The 26,525-nt window shown below is 39.3% G+C and overlaps 4 protein-coding genes across 5 annotated transcripts; 2 read left to right on the forward strand and 2 right to left on the reverse strand.

The window, feature by feature from the left end:
* Nucleotides 1-5,026: 5,026 nt before the first annotated feature.
* On the forward strand, nucleotides 5,027-7,842 carry atp5mf (ATP synthase membrane subunit f). Its single transcript, XM_058378327.1, has 4 exons — nucleotides 5,027-5,162; nucleotides 6,820-6,927; nucleotides 7,351-7,467; nucleotides 7,687-7,842. The coding sequence occupies exons 1-4, from the start codon at nucleotides 5,147-5,149 to the stop codon at nucleotides 7,713-7,715; spliced, it is 270 nt and encodes an 89-aa protein (XP_058234310.1). The 5' UTR covers nucleotides 5,027-5,146; the 3' UTR covers nucleotides 7,716-7,842.
* A 19-nt stretch (nucleotides 7,843-7,861) lies between these two features.
* Nucleotides 7,862-13,157, reverse strand: cpsf4 (cleavage and polyadenylation specific factor 4). 2 transcript variants are annotated; one of them, XM_058378326.1, is made up of 8 exons: nucleotides 12,747-13,157; nucleotides 11,541-11,591; nucleotides 11,310-11,462; nucleotides 11,120-11,215; nucleotides 9,133-9,226; nucleotides 8,973-9,045; nucleotides 8,687-8,860; nucleotides 7,862-8,566 (listed from the first exon to the last, which is right to left on the reverse strand). In XM_058378326.1, exons 1-8 carry the CDS (start codon nucleotides 12,847-12,849, stop codon nucleotides 8,498-8,500), a joined length of 813 nt encoding a protein of 270 aa, XP_058234309.1. In that variant the 5' UTR covers nucleotides 12,850-13,157; the 3' UTR covers nucleotides 7,862-8,497. The 2 variants fall into 2 exon arrangements, with proteins under 2 accessions (XP_058234309.1, XP_058234308.1); XM_058378325.1 differs by having other exon boundaries at nucleotides 8,687-8,863.
* A 2,411-nt stretch (nucleotides 13,158-15,568) lies between these two features.
* On the reverse strand, nucleotides 15,569-18,084 carry bud31 (BUD31 homolog). Its single transcript, XM_058378235.1, has 4 exons — nucleotides 17,855-18,084; nucleotides 17,566-17,688; nucleotides 17,296-17,462; nucleotides 15,569-15,772 (listed from the first exon to the last, which is right to left on the reverse strand). The coding sequence occupies exons 1-4, from the start codon at nucleotides 17,946-17,948 to the stop codon at nucleotides 15,722-15,724; spliced, it is 435 nt and encodes a 144-aa protein (XP_058234218.1). The 5' UTR covers nucleotides 17,949-18,084; the 3' UTR covers nucleotides 15,569-15,721.
* A 241-nt stretch (nucleotides 18,085-18,325) lies between these two features.
* pdap1b (pdgfa associated protein 1b) lies at nucleotides 18,326-25,033 on the forward strand. Its single transcript, XM_058378234.1, has 6 exons — nucleotides 18,326-18,601; nucleotides 20,087-20,178; nucleotides 21,765-21,866; nucleotides 23,767-23,885; nucleotides 24,055-24,206; nucleotides 24,329-25,033. The coding sequence occupies exons 1-6, from the start codon at nucleotides 18,589-18,591 to the stop codon at nucleotides 24,391-24,393; spliced, it is 543 nt and encodes a 180-aa protein (XP_058234217.1). The 5' UTR covers nucleotides 18,326-18,588; the 3' UTR covers nucleotides 24,394-25,033.
* The last annotated feature ends 1,492 nt before the right edge of the window (nucleotides 25,034-26,525 follow it).

Genomic DNA, 26,525 nt, shown 5'->3' on the forward strand with positions numbered 1-26,525 from the left:
AAGAGTAAAGATGGAGAAGATGGTGGTGTGTAGTGCCTGTGGGTCGTACATATGTACCCAGGTCAAAGTCACTCAGATCCTAACACGTGCCCATTTTTCCTGCTTGCAACACATGAACTTTGAGAACTGACGCCTGACTTGCTGCATGCAGCATTTAAGGAAAAAAGGGTTACTTAGGCCTGACCCTAACCCCTAACATTAACCCTGACCCCTAATATTAACACTGACCCCTAACATTAACTGTGACCCCTAACATTAAAACTGACCCCTAACATTAACCCTGACCCCTAACCTCATCCAGATTTTCCACAGGTCTAATATCTTCTGTTAAAGCAAAAGGGGGAACTTAGGCCTAACCCTAACCCCTAACATTAACCCTGACCCCTAACCTTATCCCCTAATGCTACCCCCAACCCAAACCCTAACCCCTAATTTCTGAACCCCTAACCCAAACACTAACACTAACCCCTAACATTAACCCTGACAACTAACCCTACCCCAAAACCCTAGCCACTAAAATTAACCCCTAACTCTAACCCAAAGATCAACATCTATCCCTTAACCCCTAACCTAAATTCTAATCCCCAATCCATAACCCCAATCCCTAGTCCCTAACCAATAACTCAAATGCTAACCTATAACCCAAACACTAAGCCATAACCCTAAAAATAACCCATTACCATAACTCTAAACCCTAATCCCTAACCATTAAAAACCCAAATACTAAGAAACTAGAAATTCATATAAATATTCCAAAGATTCTACTTTTTATGAGAGAGAGAGAGAGAGAGAGAAAGAGAGAGAGAGAGAGAGAGAGAGAGAGAGAGAGAGAGAGAGAGAGAGAGAGAGAGATTTTACACAAGGAATTTCTAAATCTGTGTATAGCTTGAACATCACTTTCTCATTTCTTTGGGTTTTCTTTCTTTTGATCATCAATTTCTCCTGCTTAAGAATACAGTGTATTATTGGGGGAGCCTAATAATAATAGATTGCACAGTCTATTAATAATCTGTATTGCATTTAAACTAATACTGAGATATTATAGGTAGCTTTGCTCTTAGGAAAGTGGTTCCATTTTCCATCCCTGATTCATTCTAACTATGATTTTAATTGCAGAACATAATCATTGATAGCACTTAGCCCTTAACCTCCAGTTTAATGCAGCCACACTGTGAATCAGGCTCTTCTTTTTCTCTCATGCATTTTAATGAAGTGTTTTAGGTCAACACGAAATTCTCTGACCTCTTAGAAACACCGTGGCAAAGCTCTTGAAAATGTAATAACAGATAATAGATATTTAAAAAATTAGAAGCTGTATCCTGCTATGGGTCAAGTACTTAAAAAGTCAAAGTTGAGTTTGACTTTTGAAGTTCTTTTCTATGAAGAAGTGAGCATGCATCTTAATGCAGCAGAGTTGAAGGTATTGGTTACAACCTCGGGGCTATAGGTTATGTTTCTGGCATAAAGGCTAATCCACACATACTCCGGAGTCAGGAATGATAAAAAAAAAAAAGAGACATAGTGACTCTTGTATGCATGAAAAGACAACCGGACACAGTTGTTTATGTGGATTTAATTAGGAAATTAAAGATGAAGATGATGTTTGGTATCTGTTGCTCTGTACAGCAGTGGTTGCTTTCTTTTGCAGTATATTTTCATGAAAAATCATTGGCTATGCCCCAACGTCTGATTAATTTCCCGTCTTTTTTTTTCTCAGCTTCAAAAATAGCTTGCTTTTCTCTTGAAGATAGCTCATTATGTTGGTTTATACTTTCTAACATCAAATGCAGTTTTCAAGTCTAAAACCGAGAATAGATGCTGAGATGCTCAATTATTTATCACCTGTTAGTCAAGTTCCAATATTTTTGCTCACCTATAAATTGGGTGGGCCGATACAAAATGTGCTGTGTTCTATGTTTTGTTTTGTTTTTTTTATGTTTCCATATAAACACCATGAAATAAAAAAATCTAAAATGCTAAACTCTCTTCTCATTGAAATCTCTTCAATATAAAGCAAAAACAAGTGAACTGGCCTAGCGTTCCAATAGTTTTGGAGAAGATGGTGGATGAATCCTCGACCTGCCCCTCACTGACTATCCATTACATTTGAAAACTGCAGTAGCCACTCAAAATGGTCATCTGTACTACTAGGAGCATTGCTTAGAATTGAAACATTTCCGTCTTGTCTCTTAATAGAAATGAGATAGTAGGCCTAATACAGCTTGTTTAGGTACAGCTGCATGTAGAGGTCACAGGGAACAAAAGACAGTCAAAAGAAATGCTGAGCTAAGATAAGACAAATGAGTCAGCCAGCACATTATGTTAGAAGAATATAAGAAATGGCAGGAGTAAGTCTTCTGGGATTTGTGCCAGACAGGATGACACTTTCATTAAACACAAGTATCCATAAAGCAAAGCATAAAGCCATACGCCAACTTAAGTAGGGTAGAATATGTCATATTTATCCAGTTGTGCAGTGTGTGCTGCTGCTCTTGGAATAAGCTTTGACGTCCCACTTCTCATACTTCTCAGATCCATCTATACACATTGAACGTGTTTTGTATTGAAATATTGTGATGTGCTTAGAGGTTCTGGTGCTAATCTGATGGCTGGTGCTCTATTTTTTTACTAGTCCCGTAGGACGTGCTGGTGTCCTAGGCAGGCATCGCTATTGCAGGTAGCACTTAATAAGACCATCAAAAATATAGTAATATAAGTGAATCAAGTCAAGTGACTTTATTGTCAACTACATACAGGTGATAGTTTATGCCGTAAAATGAAATGTTCCTTCAGGACCATGATGCTACATGCAGCAACAGAGAACCACATGAGACTACAAAGACATACACAGAACTACATAAAGTACAGGTGTGTAAACATGTGCATCAGTGCACAACAGTACAAAAATGACTGAAACAGGTGAATGACAGTACAGTTCCAGAGTGGTCCTGTAAATGTAATTTTATTCGGTCCAGAACAACTGAGGGACAACGTTTTTCCCCCAGGCTGTCAGACTGCTAAACACTCAGGACTAACATAGTACACAGCACATCACTCATAGGTATCCTATGGAAAGTACTACACTTTACAACTCACCAGACTCTGTGAATACTATGTATTTGTGCACTGCCTATGCGTATGACATGACATTCATGCTGCGCATCACATTTATACCTATGCACTGTTATACATGATCACACTGTAACACACAGCGCACTGTTATACATTATCACACTGTAATATACTGTGCAATATCTACTGTGTATACTGCACAATAATGTACATGTATCATATGTCATCATGGTCATTACCATACTGCTTATTTTATGTTTTTTATACTGTACAATAATGCATCATATGTATCATATGTCATTATCATACTGCTTATCCAAAGCATATATTTATAGTAGTATTTAAATTTGTACATTCCATGTTTTACTGCAATGTCTGGAGCTGCACTCAAGAATTTCACTCATTGATGTGACAATAATGTGATTTGATTTGATTTGATTTGAGTGGAATAAAGTGTAAAAAAAAAAAAACAATATTACAATACAGAAATAAATGCTGTAAAAGCATACTTGTTATCAGCAAAAATATGCAGACAGTAAATCTTGTTAACAGTCTTTTGGCAGTAATTTATCTAAGCAACAATACTCGTTGACTCTTCTAACTTCTTTTCATGACATGCTGGCTTTCTAGGCAAGGGACTAAATATATACCTGCTAATTTGCACTGGAAGTAATCGGTGATGTTCCATGTCATAATAATAATAATAATAATAATAATAATAATAATAATAATAATAATAATAATAATACCTCCAGTGTCCTGGGTTCTCGAGTCTCGCTCCCGCTCACTGTGTGTGTGGAGTCTGCATGTTCTCCCTGTGCTTGGTGGGTTTCCTCCAGGCGGTACAGACAATGAAATAAAAAAATAATAATAGAAAAATAGTCTAGTATTCCAGTACTCCAGTACAGAAGTAGTAGAGCACATGTTGTACAATCAGAACCAGCATTAATGTCTTCAGCAATTTGAGCGACATTAGCTCGTCTGTTGGATCAGATCACACGGGCCGGCCTCTGTCCACTTTATTAGGAACAATAAACAGGTACTGCTGATCTGGGATTTTCACACACAGTAGTTCGATTCAATTCAATTTTATTTCTATAGTGCTTTTAACAATAGACATTGTTTTAAAGCAGATTTACAGAACGTTAGAAATATAGTACAAAAAGTTCAAGATTAATATTAGACTACAGTTCACGATTGATATTAGACATACACCGACCAGGAATAACAGTATGACCACCTGGGCACCCTGACTGGTCTGCGGCTCTGCAGAGCCATACACAACAAACTGCAATGCACTGTGTATTCTGACCCCTTTCTATCAGAACCAGCAATAACATCTTCAGCAATTTGATCAACAGTAGCTCGTCTGTTGGATCGGATCACACGGGCCAGCCTTCGCTCCCCATGTGCCTCAATGAGCCTTGGCTGCCCATGACCCTGTCACCGGTTCACCACTGTTCCTTCCTTGGACCACTTTTGAAAGATACTGACCACAGCAGACCGGGAACACCCCACACGAGCTGTCACAAGAGATTTACAGTTGTAAAGCGATGAGACTCAGTCAGTTAGCACTTTAGGAGATGCCAAGATCTATGCACAAGGCGTATGAGGTGGCACTGATAGCAGGATTAGCATAAAATATGTATTTGAAGCCATGGCACTTTTATTTGAAGAATGTACAGATCAGAAGATGAGGATGTTGGACAGACTAAAGGCTTTACAGCTCTCACTCTCTTTAGGTAGAGATGAATCCCTACTATCAGCAGGTAGTTAAATGACATTGTGGGGAAATATTGGTTACTGTGAAAATAGACAAAAAAGGTAACCAGAAATAAGTAATAATAGTAGAATGAAGGTAGTATAAAAAGCGTGTAAGAGATAAATCTGTGTTCAATTCACATCTCAGTACAGTAGTTGGAGTCACTCTGTCCTGAGCAACACATCACTGAACCCATCGAAGAAGAACGGGGATAGTGACGTCATATTCGTGAGCTTCAACGCCCCGCCCCCTACCCGTCCACTCCATTTTATTCCCAACATACATCGCGGCAGATTCCGAGCTTAAAGCAAGATGGCGGACAGACCAGGTACGGGTGTTGGAAACTGTTTGGATTAATATATGCAGTGAAATCTTGCACACTTGTTCGTTATATGCACGTCGTTTATTGTCTTCGAGTAGACGATTAAAGCAGGCATTTACTCTCGTTGATCTTGTTATTCAGAAGCAAATCATTAGGAAAAAAGGCCCGAGGAAGCGCGCTGGAGTCATGTCAAGGACTTTCTGTCCCACACTGTCATCTGTCCGCTTCTGGTTCACACGAGTGATTTATTTTAAATCGAGTTTTTATTCCTTTTGGCGTGACATTTTTTTTTTTTACTCTTAAATGTGCCTGACTGTACAATTTTCACGTGATCGTGTAAGAAGTGGATATACCCCTGTGTCTGAGTGCTAGCTAGGGCAAATAGCGAGCGTACAGCGAACTAGCATCTAGCGTGGACTAGCACTTAGTTCATTTAAGCTTCATAAAGGTTTATGAACTCATCTGTCTATAGACTATGGACTAGAATCTCTAATGCAAGCCTGTTATTTGCTCACAGTGTTAAACAACCTGTATAAAAACTCCCTGAGCAATAACTTAAGATAATAATAACATGCTGTAATGACAGACAGAAACATGCAAGAGTCAAATACATTGGATATTTATTTAAAAAGGCCCTGTCAGGGTAATATCTACATCCTAAGTTTTGTTTTCTTATTGTTAAAAGAAGTTTCTTCTGGGTAGCTCAAGTTATTAAGGCTCTGGGTCGTTGGCTGGAAGATCAGGGTTCAAGCCTCAGCGCTGCCATACTGCAACCGTTTGGCCCTTGAGCAAGGCCCCTAACCCACCCTGGGCACATCCAGGGGCACTGCATCATGGCTGACCCTGCGCTCTGACCCCAACCCTCCAAGGATGAGAGAGAATTTCACTCTGCAGTAATGTATATGTGATGAATAAAGACAACTTAAATATGTATTATTTAGAAATGCAGGCTGTGAAACATTTTTTAACACAACAGTATTTACTGTCACAGAAAGTCACAAGTTATTTTAAAAGAAATTTAAATTAAATTCTTTTGTAAATAGAGTTTTGAGTTCAGCTGAATGTGAAATAAAAAGCCGAGCAATGGTGTGATGCTCTTCTGAAAGCCACCTAAAGGAGGATGCTGCAGCAGAAGCCTTTATTTATCACATTAACATTACAGCACAGTGAAATGCTTTTCATCACATAGACCTGTGTGTTAGGAAGAGCACAGGTTCAGGTGTGATACAGAGCCCTGGAGCAGAGAGGGTTAAGGGCCTTGCTCAAAGGCCCAACAGTGGCAGCTTGTCGGTGCTGGGGATTGAACCTCTGACCTTCTGATCAGTAACCCAGAGCTTTGAGAGAGAATACATTTTCTGCATCAGCCTGTATTATGTTGATCGATACTGTAAGCTGTTTTTAATCACAGGCTAAAGGGTCTTTAGTGTATAATCCGACATGGAGAATGTTATTGTACAGCCTGTTACAGAAATCAGGTATAATTTTATAAGACTGGATAAATCGGACCGTGTAGTGACTTTATTTAAACTGACTGGACGTTGCTGAATGCTGTTGATGGGAATGAATCTGTCCAATATTTTAATTTTGTGTTACTCAAATAACAAGCTCTGATTTTAAATGACATGAAGCTATAATCTACTGTACACACTGTGTTTCTGTCCAGTGCCCTTGGCTGAGAAGAGGCTCATGGATGTGAAGCTTGGTCAGCTGCCATCCTGGCTCGGTACACGGGACTTCACCCCTAACGGCCTGCTCGGTTCTGTTCGCAAAGGTGAGCCGGTTTGTGGCATATGTTTAAACGCTTGCCACCTGTCGAGATTTCAGGCTGTCTCCGAGTGTGTTAACCTTCAGCCTGTTTTATGTTCTGAATTGTAAATGGAGGAAAAATGTAGCAGTGCCAGTTTCAGACAAACTGTGATAGTTAGCAGAATTGGCACTTCTAAATAGCTCATAATGAAAGCTGCACAGAAACGTTCACGGATTCAAGCTGTAAGACGGACATAAAAGAAAATGAATAAACCACTCCTGATAGCAAAATAGCAAGTACAGCTTAATCTGAAATGTGTTTTGAGGCAGGGGTGTGTTTTTCAGATGATAAAAAAAAGTGGCAACCCTGTGTAATCAGTTTTTTGTCCCTCTCTCTGTTTTTCTCTCTCTATTATCCTCTCTCTGTACCCCTGTCTGTCTCTCACAGGCTATGAAAGATATTACAACAAGTACATCAACGTGAAGAAGGGAGGGTTTGGCGGCATCGCCATGATTCTGGCTGGTTATGTTGTACTGAGCTACGTTTGGGAATATGATCATATTAGTAAGGAACATTTATAAAAGCATTTTGCTCTTTTTGTATCATGCGTATCCTGGAGAGCCACAGTTACACAGACTTTCACATTTTCCACACATTTCACATTTACCAACATATCCAGCATGTGGTAGATGTTATGAGCTTGTTTTGGTGATGGGAGAGTATTTAACTCAAGTCAGAAGCTGATGTATTTTCATGAACACGTTCCTCTTTTCCTTGTAACAGAGCATGACCGCTGGAGAAAGTACCACTGAATCCACCCGGACCTCATGGACCACAGAGACTCGGGCTGTTCCGGCAATCGTGATCAGCACACCTGATTCATGGATGTTGTTGTGTATAAATTTATTTGTGACCAAGAAATAAACTAAAATTAATTGATTTGGTGTTTGGGTTTTTTTTTATTTTTATGAACATGCTCATCACATTCTGAAGAGAATTTATTTTCCGGCATAAAATCAGTTTTACATTATAAAAAAAAAGTTTTTTTTATTATTTCACTTTAAAGTTTAGTGCTATCTCTATTTCTTCAACTTTAAACTTTGTAAGTGATGTAACTGCTACATCTTTCCTGAAAACAGTTCACTGAACAGAAAACACGTGATGTGTTAAATCACACGTTTTACTCCACACCGGAAAGTCCACTGACATCGAAATCCAAACAAAAACAGAGTGATTATTTTAGTTAGGTGTCATAAATCTGTCAGCACTGTATGTAAAAGTGAAAGACATTTATCCTGGTTTTTTCTTTGGTTTTTTTTCTACTTAAATCCTGCCAACATTCCCAATTTTTATTCCCCATTAGATTCCCAGCAGTGTAGAACTGTGAGCTTAAAAATAACACACTGCTTTACTCTCACAGACTCGGATGATTCTCTGCTTCCGTTCTGCCCACAGAAGTTGATCATGGCAGAGAACTCAATTTGTTCAATGTCCATGACGTGAACTTGGTGGAGAAAGTCCACCACCGTGACCACTGAAAAACTTGTACTGAAATTCCAGCAGTTTATTAGCAGATACGTGGTGAAGTACAAGGTTACTGTCCACTTAGGAAAGCCAGGTGTCCTTTCGTGCATTTGTTTGCGTAATGTCCCTTTTCTCCACACTGTAACAGGAGAGAAGAAAAAAAAAAAGGCTGTAGCAGACAAATCTCCAGAAATAGTTACACATCTAAACAAACTACTTGTGCACTCATCTACACTAGAATAGACATGTAAATGCTGACCTTGTAACATGTGACCTGGTCCAGTGGACGAGGGCCTCGGGGGCCGCCCGTGTTGTTCTGAGGCTGTGACACTCCGAGAATGTGTGAAGGTTTCTGATGGTTGCTGTTGATGTTGGAGTTGTTGCTGGTTAACTGGATCAGTGACAACGATGATCTGTTTAAGCTCTGTGCATTCTGCTATTGAGGGATTAATAAAAAAAAGTTTGATACAGTTACAGAAATTGCAGCGTTTACCAGAGCAGTGACGTTACATCATTGTTCATATTTAAATAAATAAAAGCCATACCTTTTGCTGGGTCTGGGCTTGCTGAGGCAGAGGTGGCTGTTCGTTTGTCCCCATAGGCAGCTCGAAGCGTGGGCTAGAAACACAGACATATATATCAGCTGTGATGAAGCTCAAAACAAAACCAAATGCGAATCAAATTTAACGAACTGACTGAACTTACTGCATGAACTTGCACGACTTGCCCTCAGGACAGAATCCGACGAGATAATTAACACAGATGACCCTCCTCGTGTGTCTGTGTCGGCAATCCGGGCCTTGATCAAGAACAAACAGGAGGATTATATACAGATTTATTTATAAAATTATTTACTTTTTTTTTTAAATCAGATACTTTTACACCTAAGAAAAAGCACCCTCACTTTTCATCTCTGCTGCAGAAAGCATTCACAACAGAGTCTACTGCAATATCTTCTTAAAATCCTGAATTCATCCAGAACTCTAGTCGCTCTGGTGACATGATCACCCTGGTCCTCCAGAAGCTTCACCTTCACTTCATCTCACAGTGGATTCAATCTGAGTCCATCTTCTACACACTCACAAAGCTCTGCCTAACCAGACCCCTTCCTTCTTCCACGATCACACTTCCTACACCTAGTCTCTGTGCCTCTGATGTCTCTCCAAATTCCTATCTACACCACTAAGACCAACACAGGAGCTGGAGTAACAGAGCATTCTCCATCTCTTCTCATTTCTCTTCCCAAAACACATGCGAGATTACACTCATCTGCCTAAAGATTATTCTGAAAAGGGTTTGTTTACTGGCATAAAATCAGTTTTATATTTACATCACAATATATATACACACACCAATCAGGCATAACATTATGAGTAGTGAGAGGTGAAGTGAATAATAATCATGGCACCTGTTAGTGGATGGGATATATTGAACATTTTGTCCTCAAAGTTGATGTGTTAGAAGCAGGAATAATGGACAAGTGTAAGGATTTGAGCGAGTTTGACAAGGGTCAAATTGTGATGGCTAGACCACTGGATCAGAGCATCTCCAAGGAAGAAACAGTGGTGAACCAGAGACAGGGTCATGGGCAGCCAAAGCTTATTGGACCCGTCTGATCTGATCTAACAGATGAGCTACTGTTGCTCAAATTGCTGAAGAAGTTAATGCTGGTTGTGATAGAAAGCTGTCAGAATACACAGTGCATCACAGTTTGTTGCCTATGAGGCTGCATAGCCGCATACCAGTCAGAGTGCTAGTGCTGACCCCGGTGCACCGCCGAAAGCGGCAACAATGGGCACATGAGCATCAGAACTCCACCACGGAGCAATAGAAGAAGGTGGCCTGGTCTGATGAATCACGGTTTCTTTTACATCACATTTTTTTATTGATTGATGTGATTAATGATGTATTTGTATTGGTTTTAATATCCTTTATAGACAGCTGGATTTCACACTAGGAACATTGTTCCAGACGTCCTTAGCAGCGATGCTCACAATCACAAGCCTGTGTGACTTACCGTATTTTTGTTTTTTTATATTATTACATTTTTGCTGATATTATGTGCAGTTCCTCACCTCTTCTGTGCTTCTCGTGCTACACTTCTGTGCTGTCGTCATCGGCTAAAACACTCACTCGAACGCACTAAAGGTTACCTTACTTCCTGAACAAGTTTGGGCCTGTTGCATTCACATTCACGGGAATCACAGTACTGTTTCAGTGCAACTGAACTCACACCACCTCCTACAGGCAGACTCAGGTTCGGTACCATGCTGTGTTTCCTTTCCCATTACTAATCATTCATCCCTGCTCTGATTCAGACTAAACTGCCTGTGTGAAAGCTTCCTATCTCTCAGAAGGTAAGCTGATTCAGATTAACCACGCCTTAAACCTGTCATCTTCTGCTTCATGGATCACTGGTTGCTAGGTAACAGATGCTCTATTGATGATCTGGTGTTCTAATAGTAGCTTATTTCAAATCCCTAACTTTAAATAAGATGCTGAAAGATAAAATGATAGAAATATGCTTATACAATGTAAGGTTTTGTTTTTGTCTGAAACAGTTTGATAGAATAAGGTTTCAAATTTTAAATGACTGTCCAAATCTGAAAAATAAACAAATGAATATATTGTCTCCTGGGAACTTGTTTCATTTTAAAAAAAAAAAAAAAAAAAAAAAAAAAAAAAGCCTTACCGTGCTTGCAGAAGCCTCGGTCGTACCACGGACAGTCTTTAATCTTAGATTCCGGGTCAATGTGTAAGAAAGGACATTCTTTATTACTGCATTCCCCTGCAAGCATACATGCACGTCAGATAAGCAACTAAATAACTAAAAAGAAATAAAACAAGCTTAAATCACAAAACACAGGAGGAAAAATACAAACCAAACTTGGAGTAGAAATAGCATTCTGGCATCTTCGTCATGTCGTACTCGTGCAGAAATTCGCACTGATCTCCTTTCTTGCACAATCCTCGAAGCCAGTGTTTACAAACCACTGTCTTTTCTCCACTGATGTGCCGAAAAGGACACATTCCACCTTCCAGGAGAAAAATGAATCAGTATAGTAGAATAGGGTAATATATTGTACAGTACAGTATCATTTTTCAAAAAATACCTTTTAGACAAGCAGATCTCATGAAAAACTCGCACACGGCTGCTCCTGATTCTGCAAAGAGAAAACGTTAAGGATTACAGCAAGCAAGCGAGAACGGCAACCACCGGATCTTACATTTACCAGTGTGCTTTATAATCTACAGTCAGACATACAACGATCAGCCATAACATTATGAGCAGTGAGAGGTGATGTGAATAACACTGGTTATCTCCTCATCATGGCACCTGTTAGTGGGTGGGATATATTAGGCAGCAAGTGAACATTTTGTCCTCAAAGTTGATGTGTTAGAAGCAGGAAAAATGGACAAGTGTAAGGATTTTAGCAAGTTTGATGAAGGGCCAAATTGTGATGGCTAGACCACTGGATCAGAGCATCTCCAAAACTGCAGCTCTTGTGGGGTGTTCCCGGTCTGCAGTGGTCAGTATCTATCAAAAGTGGTCCAAGGAGGAACAGTGGTGAACCGCTCCTTGAAGGCTCCTTGATACAAATGGGGAGAGAAGGCTGGCCCGTGTGATCCGATCCAACAGACGAGCTACTATTGCTCAAGTTGCTGAAGAATTTAATGCTGGTCCTGATAGAAAGGTGTCAGAATACACAGTGCAGGACGGGACAGGGCTGTTTTGGCAACAAAAGGGGGACCGACACAATATTAAGCAGGTGGTCATAATGTTATGCCTGATCAGTGTACACTACATGGCCAAAATTATGACACCTGACCATCACACCCATACATAGTTTTTACCCCAAAGAGACTCAACCCCTGTTCCAGCATGACAATGCCCCTGTACACAAATCACAGAGCTCCATGAAGACATGGTTTGAGAAGGTTGTAGTGGAAGAACTGGAGTGTCCTGCACTGAGCCCTGACTCTACCCCACTGGGATAAACTGGAACACCGACTGAACCCCAGACCTCCTCACTCTGTCTGATCTCACTAACGCTCTTGTAGCTGAATGATCACTAATCCCCACAGTCACGCTCCAACATCTAGTGGAGAACCTTCAGAGAATAGAAGAGTGGAGCGCAATATAACAGGGAAAGGGAATAAATCTGGAGTGAGATGTTCAACCGGCACACATTGGTGTGATGGACAGGTGTCCAGAAACGTTTGACCATACAGTGTATCTCAAGGACAGGAGGGATGTGTAGATCAGTGAATAAGTGTCTTTTGTTGTTGTTGTTACTGTTTATTAATGTTGAACTTACTGTCCATTCCTGGAAACGGCAGCGGTTGAGCCCCTAACTGCTGCTCGACAGCAATCTCCAGATCAAACTTTATATGATCAACGTTGGCAATTAGCTCCTGCATTTTTGCAATTCCTATTCTCTTACCTCCAAATTCACTTCTTCAACTTATTTCACTCACTGAAACACAAAACTTTTACCAAATGCTACGCTAGGCTAGTTAGCAACACTCGATAAATAGCTAGTTGTTTAGTATATAGCTCGATATAAATGACCAGAAGCTAAAAAAATCAATGCCTGGAGAAACTAGAAAAGCTTTTTAGACACAATAATTTTTTCTTTTTAAATCCACATGGCCAGATCTGACCACGTTAATAAAAACACTAGCACCGTGTAGATGCACTTCCGAGACGGTTCAGGCTCAACCTCTCACCTCTATAAAGATGCAGGGTAAAGAATCACACTCAGAGTGATCGAGTCATCGAGGGACAAATACAAATAAAATGAAACACTTCCCGTATCATTTACTGGGCTTCTTTTTACCTGTGTGGATATTTTTTTACATTTCAGTTATAGATTTACTTAAATGTGTTATAAATTATCCTTATTAAACATAAGCAAACTGTCGGTAATCGATTAAAATGCCTTTCCTCAAGTGCGCCAAAAGCCGATTTGAAGTTTTTGTTCAAAAATAGATTTTAATGTTCGTTATTTTTTCCCTAAAGCGATAAAGAGAAGGAATTGTTTACTTTTAATTTTAACAATAATAAATAATCACAATCACACAGTCTTAATATATTCTAAAAGAAATTCTTACAGGACAATTGGAATATTGTCCAAAGGATATATTGTACGAGGTTATAACGAGGCTTAGTCTTATTAAATATCCATTATGTTTATTAATAATAATAATAATAATAATAATAATAATAATAAATAAAGTCCTCAGGAAAGATTTGAAAGTTGGTCAATATATATATAATCTAGCTTAATTTTATAATCAACAGTGAACATCAGTGTGGAAAATTCCTCAGTAATATCCTTTTAATTAGGGATCGGGATAAACGTAAAATTTTATAAAATGCGAAAAATCTAGAAATACACGATATTGTCAAAGGTTTAAGAACGACCCAACCCGATAGAACACCTTTGGAATGAATTAGCGGAGACTGTGAACCAGACCTTCTCGTCCAACATCAGTGCCTGACCTCACAAATGTTCTTCTAGAGGAATGGTCAAAAATTCCCATAAACACACTCCTAAACCTTGTGGAAAGCCTTCCCAGAAGAGTTGAAGCTGTTATAGCTGCAAAGGGCGGGACAACTCCATATTACATTCATGTGCATGTAAAGGCAGACGTCCCAGTTTGGACCTGGCTCGCAGTCTCTGCTCTAATTCATCTCAAAGGTGTTCTATGGGGTTGAGGTCAGGACTCTGTGCAGGCCAGTCAAGTTCCTCTACACCAGACTCACACATCCCTGCTTTTATGGACCTTGCTTTGTGCACTGCTATACAGTCATGTTGGAACAGGAAGGGGTCATCCCCAAACTGTTCCCACAAAGTTGGGAGCATGAAATTGTCCAGAATGTCTTGATATGCTGAAGCATTCAGAGTTCCTTTCAGTGGAACTAAGGGGCTAAGCCCAACCCCTGAAAAACAACCCCACACCATAATCCCCCCTCCACCAAACTTTACACATGGCACAATGTAGTCAAGCAAGTATCATTCTTCTGACAAACACCAAACCCAGACACATCCATCAGATTGACAGACAGAGAAGTGTGATTGGTCACTCCAGAGAACATGTCTCCTCTGCTCTAGTGTCCAGTAGTGGTATGCTTTACACCACTGCATCCAACACTTTGCATTGCACTTGGTCATGTAAAACTTGGATGCAGCTGCTCGGCCATGAAAATCCATTCCCTGAAGTTCTCTACGCACTGATCTTGAGCTAATATGAAGGCCGCACAGAGTTTAGAGGTCTGTAGCTACTGACTCTGCAGAAAGTTGGTGATTTCTGTGCACTGTGTGCCTCAGCATGCGCTGACCCCACTCTGTGATTTTACATGTCCTACCATGTGGCTGAGTTGCTGTTGTTCCCAGTTGCTTCCACTTTGTTATAATACCACTAACAGTTGACCATGGTATATTTAGTAGTGAGGACATTTCATGAATGGAACTATTGCACAGGTGGCAACCTATCATGGCACCATGCTTGAATTCACTGAGCTTCTGCCCAACCTAGGCTGCTGCAAAAACAGCCTCAAATTTGTCTCAGAATGTCTTTGTCTCAATGTTTCCCAGGTCCTGTTGCTGCAAAACAAGCTCAAATCATCCCCCCTCCCTCACTCCACCACCATGCTGGACAGCGTATGAGGTGATGATACGCTGTGTTTGGTTGCTGTGTATGATGACCAAAGATTTCCACTTAGTCTCATCAGTCCAAATGAGATTTTGTGGTTTGTTCAGATGCAGTTTTGCAAATCAAAACCCTCATGCTCCATATTCTCTTCAGACAGAAGGCTTTTTCCTAGCCTCCCAGCCATGATAGCTATTACTCTAAGTTCAGTCTTATTCTGATTGATCTGTTGTGAACAAAAACATTTAATGTGATTACAGAGACCTGTAGATCACATGAAGGGTTTTTATTTGTATGTAACAGTCTAGACATTGGACTTTGCAGGTACAATCACTCATGGGAAGATTACTGACCATGTTGAAGGCTATCCATTTGTAAACAATTTTTTTGGTCAACCTTAGGTTATTTATTTACAGAGTTGGTGAGAACCATGCAATTATAAAATAAGAAAATAAAAATAAACAACCAGTCAAAGACAACCAAATTAAAGATGGCACAAAGTTTAATGAAAACTGAATTTTCACACAATAAAGTAAAGGAAAAATATCTGGAATGAAAAAAATATTCACAAACAAATCATAAAAGCACATAGGGTACAATATAATGAGTCAGTCCCAACAGCAGGTCTTGAACTGGATCATCCAGAACATCCTCTGCATCCACAGTGAGTGCACTCAATGATACGACCCTATGAGGAAGAGAGAGAATGCTAACTGAACAGACATGACAATAATTTGTGCCTCAATTGTAAATAATTAGAAGAAAAACATTTAAAGTGAATAAGGGTGACTTGCTTTAAAATACACTACATGCCTAAAAGTTTGTGGACATCTGACCATCACACTCATACATGCTATATGAACTTCGCATTTCAGATTTCGTCTAAATTTACTGTGACACTGATGATGTAAGAGTGAGGAGGTCTGGGGTTCAGGCGGTGTTCTAGTTCATCCCAAAGGGGTTCAGTGAACTTCCCATTCCAGATTTATTCCCCTTTTATTGTTATATTAATCTTCACTCTTCTATTCTGTGAAGGTTTTCCACTAGATATTAGAGCGTGACTGTGGGGATAGTGATCATTCAGCTACAAGAGCATTAGTGAGATGATGTAAGACACTGATGACACTGATGATGTAAGAGTGAGGAGGTCTGGGGTTCAGTCGGTTTTCTAGTTCATCGCAAAGGTGTTCAGTGGGGTTGAGTCAGAGTCAGGGCTCAGTGCAGGACACTCCAGTTCTTCCACTCCAACCTTCTCACACCATGTCTTCATGGAGCTCTGTGCTTTGTGTACAGCAGTGGCAGGCCGTGTATTTCACACCTATGCCTTCACTGATGTCCTTCCTGAATGAATCCACCTCTATACCATCATTATGATGCCACGGCAGTAGATACTAATCACCCATTAAATAGCAAAGTAAAAATGAAATTAGGCTACAGTATTTCACACCACCTTAAAAATGCATTTGTAAGGATGTCTGTGACCAAATCAATTTCTTCTCCTCTGTCAGCCATTGTGAGTTAAAATATATATATTTTATTTAGTTTGTGCGGTTCGCTGCTCCAGTTATCCAATCAAAGGACGGGAAATAGCTCACGTAATCGTATACCTGCTAGATGGCCCCAGTGACGCCAACTCGAAATCTGATTGGTTAATGTAACGATTTCATTGCCACTTATTTTAAGCTACGGGCACCTGATTCTGAAGGCCTTAAGGCAGATTTCTTTAACCCTGGCAACAAATGATGTCAGCCACTGGCTGAAATATGATTGGATAAATACTCTTATCATAAATATACACTACAGGAAGCAGTGCAACCAAGAGAAAAGCTATGAAATGTAGAGAATAGACTATTGGGAATAATTTAATACACATTCATGGGAAAATATATTAAAATGCAAGTCAGTGATTCAGATCACTGCTGTTTAGGCCAGCAGAGAAGGCCTTGCTGGCTCTGACAGCCCACAACCGGTGTATAGTGGCATTGTCATTGTGTTTGAGTTCCAGTGAAGAAAAATTCATACAAATTCTAGACCAATTTGTTCTTTCGGCTGCTCCCTATCTGGGGTCACCACAGCGGATCATTTAGCCCGCATGTTTTGATTCGGCACAGGTTTTACACCGGATGCCCTTCCTGAATCAACAGTTTGGGGTGGAAAGCCACATGTGGGTGTGATGGTCAGATGCCCTTTAAGGCCTTTATGTGATCTTACCACTTCCAGTTTGCCTTTCGGCACTCTGCATATGCAATTCGTTCCAAAGTTGGTGTCCCGTGTCTGAATGCAGCGAAGACAGCACAGGTTTTCGTAGCCCTGCTTCTTCCACTTTGCAATGAGATTCTTGTCGGCATAGCCTTCCCTTATACAGTAATCATAGAGCTCTGCAACCACATGAACACAAAACACCAAAAAGCTATTAATACCGTACAGATTGAGTTCACTTGAAAGCCAGCTAGACAGGGGAGACTGGGTGGGTGAGATTACCTCTGCTGATTGCTTTTCTTTTGTAAAACAGGTCGAAAATGTAGCGGCTTCGCTGGTGATGAAGTCTGAATATTGGCCAAAGGGACTCAACTTTCCGTTTGCCCTCATGAGGCTCGGTTTCAGCTGTGAATTACAATCATAAACACCTGAACAACACTTATATTAAATAGTATTAATAGCCAGAAGGTAATTAATTTAATGTCCTCTGCGCTAAACTGTTCCAACAATAGCGCGCTCTGGTTGCTCAGCTAGCGTAACGCGTCCACACGAGAGCCATGTCTGTCCTTACCTTCCCTCATTTTCTGATCTAATTCATCAAGAGTAGGCTCGATCAGCTCCCAGCCGTCTGGTGGTGGCTTTCTGCTTCTTTTTACTTTGGGCATGACTTCAAATCAATTTAAAAAAAGAAAAATCTCAGGTTAAAAAGAATATCTCGGTTGTTTACGCGCTGTGTTTCAGCACAGGATCGTTCCGTCGCTTTTTGTTGACGTCACAGACGAGGTCCTGCTTTGCGTCTGAAAAAAATTATAATAATAATAAAACGCAAGTTGTCCGTTTGCTAAACATGCTGGAATAAAACATACGTGTTAAAGAGGTGGATTGAACATTTTTTTTCGACACTTAATCGGTAACAACAACGGTAAAGAAATGTCATTTTAGTAAACGCGGGTTATAAATAACCGCTGTGTTGATTTTGCCATATTGCATCAGGTTAGGTGTCCCGGAGAAATGCCTGTTAAAAAACAAACAAACAAGAGACTGATTTATTTTAGAGTTGTCGTTGGCTGGTGTTTACTGTTTTGAAGAGAATTAGACATGATCGTTTGTTTCTTTTGTATTTCAGTATCATAAGTGATTAGTCATTGATACTCCCAACTTTTATTATACTTCTAGAGTTGGTTACATAAAACTTGGGCTATTGTTAGCAACTTAGCCAGTAGGCTAGAGCTAGCCGTAGTTTCACTTTATTATCAGGTTTCCTAAACTGAGATTCTTCTCATTATCTATCATCTAAACATCATCATGCCTAAAGGAGGTAAGACACTGCTCTGATTTTGAGTGACACTAATTCAGTTATATTAGACAAGCAGATTAACACTACGACTACTACTTCTACCACTACTACTACTAATAATAATGATGTAATAACAATGTAATAACTAGTGAATTATTAACACCTACCTGTAATAATAATGATATTTGTTTTTCTTTGCATATGAACATATATAACAAGAGAAATACAGTGTTGTATATAAATGACTTCAATACACAAGATTACAAGTAAAATAAAATTTAGCCAGAGGAATAAAGAAAACAAAAAAAAAATATTATAAGGACGGTACAGTTTACTTGTTTATTTCAAATTTGCAGATAATATTAGAAGTCCTGAAAGCCTTTTTTTGGTTTGCTTTACATTTACATACCTTATTGCAGTATTGTTTCAATTCGTTGATAAAATGAAAGAAATTTGGCTTACCGAATTCCAACCACTTCATTTTGTGTATTTGAAACTTCCCCATTACAATTTCAGTAAATGAATAATATATAGCTCTGGAAAAGAGACCACTGCCCAATCTCCAGATTTGTACCCTATTGAAAACCTCTGGAATGTCATCAAGAGGAAGATGGATGCTCACAAACCATCAAGCAAAGCTGAGCTGTTTGCTTTTTTGCAAAAAGAGTGGTATAAAGTTCCCCAACAGCAATGTGAGAAACATCATGAGATCATGGAGCCAAAACGCATGCAAATCGGGGTTATTCCACCAAATACTGTTATTATGTTATTTAGCCAAAGCATTAACACAATTTGTTTACAAATGATTTGCATTTTGTTTTATTTGAGTTATTAAAGCTCTGCAAATACTGCATGATCTTGGGTTATTTTCATGTGTTGTCGTTTCCTTTAAATATACACTCTAAATAACAATGGTTATATTTAGGAGAAATATTGTCAGCAGTACACAAAAAATGAAACAAAATTGTTCATCTCACCAATACATGAACCTGGAAGAAAAAAACATAAGAAACTGATTATTTTGCAGTGGTCTCTTATTTTTTTCCAGAGCTGTACACTTTATCCTTTTCTATCCCATAATCATTAAGATATATTGTTATATATCAGACCCACCCAGTTTAACAACTGTGTTAAGTTTTCTTGTAATAAAATTCTCAACATCAACCCAAAATATTTTTGTATAAATGCAATGAAAGAAAGAAATGAAAAATTGTTTCTTTTTCATTACTACAGAACTTCACCAGAGTAGTCAATACTCGGCTTAAAAAGTTCCTATACATGTTTCACTGGTAATAATATATCAGCTGTTTATATGTCATATGTTACGTCACAGGTGCTTTAGGGGAAGTTCCGTATTTTTGCTCAGGCCTTTTTTTAAATCATCCACCTAATTTGACATGTATTGAGCAGTACTTTGTTAGGTTTTTATTAATAAAGATCTTGGTAGATAAAAGTGGAAAGTGCAGTATAGGAAAAGCAATGTGTGTAAAATGTGTCTGTTTCCAGGGAAGAAAGGTGGACATAAGGGTCGAATGAGAACGTACACCAGTCCTGAAGAGATAGATGCCCAGATGAAGGCTGAGAAAGACCGGAAAAAGGTAATGTTTACATCTAATAAGAGTCATAGCGCATTAAGTTGTGTGAAATAGTTGTGATTAGAATATAATAAGATGTTTAAGATTTTAAGAATGTGATTTGGACGCTCACTGTCCAGTTTAGTAGGAACCAGTAGGATTTTTCAATTCAGTTCAATTTTATTTGTATAGCGCTTTTAACAATGGACATTTTCTCAAAGCAGCTTTACAGAACATGTGGTACAAAAAGTTCACGATTAATATTAGACTTACACTGACCAGGCATAACATTATGACCACCTGGGCACCGTGAGTGGTTGCGGCTATGCAGCCCCATATGCAACAAACTCTGATGCTCTGAGTATTCTGACACCTTTCTATCAGAACCAGCATTAACTTCTTCAGTAATTTGAGCAACAGTAGCTCGTCTGTTGGATCGGATCACACGGGCCAGCCTTCACTCCACACGTGCATCAGTGAGCCTTGGCCGTCCATGACCCTGTCACCGGTTCACCACTATTCCTTCCTTGGAGCACTTTTGATAGATACTGACCACTGCAGACCGGGAACACCCCACAAGAGCTGCAGTTTTGGAGATGCTCTGATCCAGTCGCCTAGCCATCACAATTTGGTCCTTACGCTTGTCCATTTTTCCTTGTTTTAACATCAACTTTGAGGACAAAATGTTCACCTGCTGCCTAATATATCCCACCCACTAACAGGTGCCATGATGAGGAGATCATCAGTGTTATTCACTTCACCTGTCACTGCTCATAATGTTATGGCTGATTGGTGTACATTTAAATTTATTTGTATTTATCCCTAATGAGCAAGCCTGAGGCGACTGTGGCAAGGAGAAACTCACTTAGATGTAAAAGAAAGAAACCTTGAGAGGAACCAGACTCAAAAGGGAACCTCATGCTGATTTGGATGACAACAGAGTGTGATTATAAATGATTATAAACACCAGAGAGTGTGATTATAAATGATTATAAACACCAGAGAGTGTGATTATATATGATTATAAACACCAGAGAGTGTGATTATAAATGACTATAAACAATAGTTGAGTGTGATTATAAATGATTATAAACACTGGAGTATGTGATTATAAATTATTATAAATTATTATAAACCCTAGTTGAGTGTGATTATAAATCATTATAAACACTGGAGAGTGTGATTATAAATAATGTCCTTTCTACAGTCATAAACAGTCAGTTGGAGTTGAGTAACCAGGAGCTCCTGAGCAACTCATCTCACAAAATATCTCACAATGGGAGGTTTCCATAAAAACCTTTGTTGATTAGGGAGGTGAGAGGAGAATGGACAAAGTGCTTTATTCTAAAAGGAATTATATGGTAACTAACAAATAAGCATTCATTACATACACGGTGGACAGAAAAGTTTCACAGAACACACAGCATGCCAAGCCTTGAGGCAGATGAGCTACAACAGCAGAAAAGCAGATTGGGTTTCACTCCAAGATCAGGAATCTGAAGCTAGAGTGGCCACAGGCTCAATGAAACTGGAGTGTTGAAGATTGGAAACATCACCTGCTCCTTTATTTTTATCTGGTACAATCTGTTTGTGTATATATTTCTTTCCAGAATGAGGAAGAGGAGGAAGAAGGAGCAGCAGTGAATGATAATCAGAAGGACGACAAGTTTGCAGGATCAGGTTCAGAGGACAGTGATGATGAAAGCTCTCAAGTAAGCCTTGCCTGATCTTTTAATTACTAAATGCTCCTTTGAGCTGAACTTCATAACATTTCATTAACAAAAGCCTAAAAACAATGAAATGGATCAGATTAAAATTAGATTTTTTTTCCCTCCATTTAGTTAAAAGGGATTGGTTTGACACCCATAACAGCTTTATGCACATCCTACATCTAAAATAGTAAATACCTAAACCTAAATAATTTGGTTAAGTAAATAAGAAGGCAGTGATGTACTACACACTATGCACTATGTGCAATTTGATGCAAATAGTGTCAGAATAAAACACAATACAAAATAAATCACATAATGTGGGTCATTTAAGAGACGTTTGTAAGACATCTTGTCCACTCTGGAAAGGTGTTGTTGACCATCTGGAAAGCTTCTTCTAGCCCTGCCCCTCTTCCTCTACATAAGGAAAGCTGTGAGAGCTGAGTGCATGAAGTGTCCAACATTCCATACTTGGGTTTTTCAGTTGAATAAGTGCATCATCCAGATACATGAAGTGTTCTTCTTCCTTTCATTGTGAACACACGACTCACACTATTGACAATATCTACACCATATGAAGGTGCGTAAAAATAAAGGTGCATTCCAAATCTCATACTCGCGCACTATTCTACACCATTATTAGTATAAATACGCATTATGTGCATTACACACCTTGCATACATTTGATATGCTATCGACTTATCGACTCGTGTTTGACGCACAGGAGTTGATGACTGCGTGTTGTGATGATGTCACACGACACGTCTTGGCTAATATTTGTGGAAAATCTTGGAAAAATTGCAGGCTTCTCCAAATATTGCGTGCTTTGCTTGATTTGATTATTGTCCCATCTGAGGTGATATTATCCTTCTAAAGTTCATACACTTTTTTTGTAATGAAAGACATTTTTATTTAAAAAAATTGTAATTTTATCTATCTATCTATCTATCTATCTATCTATCTATCTATCTCTATCTACTAGATGGTAGAGTACATAGTGAATAGTGTAAGTGCATAGTATGTCATTTGGGACACAACCTGATTGGGTAACAGTGGGGAAACTAAGGCTGTGTATCTGTGAAAAAAATACGGATACACAAAAATAGAAACGGGTCAAAATAATGGAAACAGTTATCAAAAACAGGCACAGCAAAAAACATAAAATAAAAAGACAGATGTTAGGTGCAGAACAAGGTCAGAAGAGGCACAGGTTGGACTAACTGGTTCCAGATATAAAAGGCACAAACATGGTCTAGAGCAAAACATCCATCCATCCATTTTCTATACCCGCTTTATTCCTAATCAGGGTCACGGGGATCTACTGGAGCCTATACCAGCTCACATTGGGTAAAAGGATTCGAAGCCAGGACCTTCTTGCTGTGAGGCAACCACTAAGCCACCATGCTGCCCTAGAACAAAATATTCACCAGTCAATCAACAGCAGAATGACGGACTTGTAAAATGTCACGGAAACAAGAAAACTGAACCTATACTTCACAAATTTTAAACTGAAACTAAGAAGCTTTGCACACAGACCATACTAATTAAATACAGATGATCAGAAGGAGGGTGAGTGAGGAATGAGGGAGTGCAGGTGGTCATGTTTGTAATGAGGTTGTGACGTGTATGTCTGTAGGTGGAGAGGAACTCATCATGTTAAAGTGTCATTGCCAATATTTCTGTTCTTTCCGATCTAAGACTATAAGGTTACACAAATAGATTGGATTTCAGGATTTCTCTACAAGATTTCCACTCTGTCACACCCTTTATTTCTATAGAATAGCACATTTGTGATGGTGTGTATCCTACTACCAGCAGTCCACCATTTTGCATGGATTTTTAAAAAAATTATTATTATTGCTATTATTTTTATTTCATTTGAATTTATCCTTCTTTGTCACAGAGGAGAAAAGGTGTGGAGGGATTAATCGAAATTGAAAACCCAAATCGTGCTGCTCAGAAAACCAAGAAAGTAACAGATATAGAACTCGAGGGACCCAAACAGCTTTCTAGAAGAGAGAGGTAAGAGCTGTCAATGTGGGTATAGCAAATATTAGTGGCTGTGAAGCACAGAGTCTTTCTCTCCTGTTGACATAAATCTGGTTTGTAAATGCGAATGGAAAAGATTTCTGTCAGAGTTTAGAGCAGGACATGGTTTTATATGAACATCTCTGCCTGATCAACATTTCAGGGAGGAGATAGAAAAGCAAAAGGCCAAAGAAAGATACATGAAGATGCATTTAGCAGGGAAGACGGATCAAGCCAAAGCAGACTTAGCTCGGCTGGCGATAATCCGAAAGCAACGTGAAGAGGCCGCGAAGAAAAAAGAAGAGGAAAGGAAAGGTATGTTTCTTTTCCCTGGAACAGTATTGTATGAGGCTTCCTGCTTATTATATGATTACTGTATGTTATAAGCACTATTGTTATTATTCCTGTTTCTTTTTGTGTGTGTGTGTGTGTTGTAGCGAAAGAAGCAGCACAGGCAGCAGTGGCAGCAGCAAAAGGACTTCATACGCTATCGCTGAAATGATAATAAAGTCAGAAATGGTTTAAAGAACTGCAGTATACAAATATATATAGTCTATTTTCGAGGACAGGCTTGATTGTAATTGTGTGTTTTGCTTTGTAAGAAGTTACAATGGAACATTTCATGGATAAGGGATATTTATGCATTCTCTGTGCTAACCCTGAAAGTCGGTAACTGATGCTCATGAGTAGGGCAGGGTGTTTCCTGCAATGTAGCTACATGGCAATGCATAGATAGTTATTTAATGATAAAAATAAATAAATAATATATATGTATATGAACAACAGAAAAGTTATTTACTTGCATTAACAAAGGTGAGTATCAGTGAACCATCACAATTCCTACTACTTCTGAGATATAGTCTCTAGTCTGGCTCTCTCTGTACACCTCTCTCTCTATTGGTGAATCCCACAAGACATCTTTATTTGCCATTTTCATTTTTATTCATTAATGCATAGCCTTCTGCTGAACTCAGCCACCATTATCACGAGAACAGTATATTCACCGGGTTACTTCACGCTTGATTAACATATTACAGAGATTGTTCTAATAAAGTGACAATATGTTCATTTAAAAAAAGAGCCTCTGACCACTATACATTTTTGTACAGGAATTTTAGGAAATAAAGTAAAATGGAAGACGGTTTGTGAATCATTTTAATTTCTTGAAATTTACACTATAGTATGTAAGGACAGCTGACAGATCACCTGACCTTTTTCTGTTATAACAAGCTCCACTCATCTGGGAAGGTTTTCCACTAGATAGTTGGAGTGTGTCTGTGGGGATTTGTGTTCATGCAGTTCCAAGAACATTACTGAGATCAGACACTGATGTTGGGTGAGGAGGTCTGGGCAACAATTGGGGCGGGGCTGCTGGGTTAACCACATATGGCTGTATATAGTCAGGTGTCTGTATACTTTTGGACATATTCACTATGTTGCCAAAGGTTTTGGGAAACACCTCCAGATCACTGAATTCAGGGGTTGTTTTTAAGAGGTTGGGCTTGGCCCCTTAGTTCCAGAAAAAGGAGCGCTTAGTGTTTCAGCATACCAAGACATTTGGGACAATTTCATGCTCCCATCATTGTGGGAACAGTTTGGGGATGACCCCTTCCTGTTCCAACATGAAGGTCCACAAAGACATGGTTGAGCGAGTTTGATGTGGAGGAACTTCAGACAGGGTCCTGACCTCAACCAGATAGAACACCTTTGGGATGAATTAGAGCGGAGACTGCGAGCCAGACCTGATCAGTCCCTGACCTCACAAATGTGCTTCTAGAGGAATGGTCAAAAATTGTCATAAACAAGCGGAAAGCGTGGAAATGTGGAAAGCGTTCCCAGAAGAGTTGAAGCTGTTATAGCTGCAAAGGGAGGACCAACTCCATATTACATTCATGTGCATGTAAAAGCAGACGTCCCAGTTTTGACCATGGCTCTCAGTCTCTGGCAGTCTTCTAATTCAATTCAAAGGTGTTCTATCAGGTTGAGGTGAGGTTCCTCCACACCAAACTCATCCATGTCTTTATGGACCTTGCTTTGTGCACTGGTGTGCAGTCATGTTGGAACAGGAAGGGGTCATCCCCAAACTGTTCACACAAAGTTGGGAGCATGAAATTGTCCAAAATGTCTTGGTATGCTGAAGCATTAAGCGTTCCTTTCACTGGAACTAAGGGGCCAGGGCCAAGCCCAAGCCCAAGCCCTTAATTCAGTGATTTAGAAGAGTGTCCCAAAACTTTTTGCCATATAGTGTAGTATACCCCAGTAGGTAAATAACTTTCGTTTGATTCGACAGCGCGGGAAAACGCTCATGTGATTTTTATGGGGCGGGGATTCTGAGTTTTAGCCACGCCCCCTGATCTGAAGAAGGAGAATCGCGTAGTGGGCGGGGACAATAATAGTAATATAACTGCTAATAATTGTTAGTATCTATTAATCACAGTTTTCATTGGCCGGTCGTAATGTGTTGTTAAAGTTTTGTTATTCAAACCTACTGGACACGTATTCTAAAGATGCATACAGGGACTTATATAAAGCTTAGTATTAGCTCAGGTTTGTTGAATAATTAATCATTGGTCATAAACAATTTGTCTGATATATTTGACGTTAATTTACATTCTTGTCTATTTACAGCAACAG

Source organism: Hemibagrus wyckioides, linkage group LG24 (assembly GCF_019097595.1).
Source record: "Hemibagrus wyckioides isolate EC202008001 linkage group LG24, SWU_Hwy_1.0, whole genome shotgun sequence".
NCBI classification, from domain to species: Eukaryota; Metazoa; Chordata; class Actinopteri; order Siluriformes; family Bagridae; genus Hemibagrus; species Hemibagrus wyckioides.

What these genes read in the sequence shown, in the direction of transcription:
- atp5mf (XM_058378327.1), top strand. An exon ending in GCTCGGTTCTGTTCGCAAAG is followed by an intron (nt 6,928 to 7,350) that starts GTGAGCCGGTTT and finishes TGTCTCTCACAG; the next exon opens with GCTATGAAAGATATTACAAC. An exon ending in TTGGGAATATGATCATATTA is followed by an intron (nt 7,468 to 7,686) that starts GTAAGGAACATT and finishes TCCTTGTAACAG; the next exon opens with AGCATGACCGCTGGAGAAAG.
- cpsf4 (XM_058378325.1), bottom strand. Translation starts at nt 12,849, where the DNA reads ATGCAGGAGCTAATTGCCAACGTTGATCATATAAAGTTTGATCTGGAG. An exon ending in GCCGTTTCCAGGAATGGACA is followed by an intron (nt 11,592 to 12,746) that starts GTAAGTTCAACA and finishes TTCTCTTTGCAG; the next exon opens with AATCAGGAGCAGCCGTGTGC. An exon ending in ACCAGGTCACATGTTACAAG is followed by an intron (nt 8,567 to 8,686) that starts GTCAGCATTTAC and finishes CTCCTGTTACAG; the next exon opens with TGTGGAGAAAAGGGACATTA.
- bud31 (XM_058378235.1), bottom strand. Translation starts at nt 17,948, where the DNA reads ATGCCCAAAGTAAAAAGAAGCAGAAAGCCACCACCAGACGGCTGGGAG. An exon ending in AGATCAGAAAATGAGGGAAG is followed by an intron (nt 17,689 to 17,854) that starts GTAAGGACAGAC and finishes TGTAATTCACAG; the next exon opens with CTGAAACCGAGCCTCATGAG. An exon ending in AAGAAAAGCAATCAGCAGAG is followed by an intron (nt 17,463 to 17,565) that starts GTAATCTCACCC and finishes ATGTGGTTGCAG; the next exon opens with AGCTCTATGATTACTGTATA.
- pdap1b (XM_058378234.1), top strand. An exon ending in GTGATGATGAAAGCTCTCAA is followed by an intron (nt 21,867 to 23,766) that starts GTAAGCCTTGCC and finishes TCTTTGTCACAG; the next exon opens with AGGAGAAAAGGTGTGGAGGG. An exon ending in CAGCTTTCTAGAAGAGAGAG is followed by an intron (nt 23,886 to 24,054) that starts GTAAGAGCTGTC and finishes TCAACATTTCAG; the next exon opens with GGAGGAGATAGAAAAGCAAA.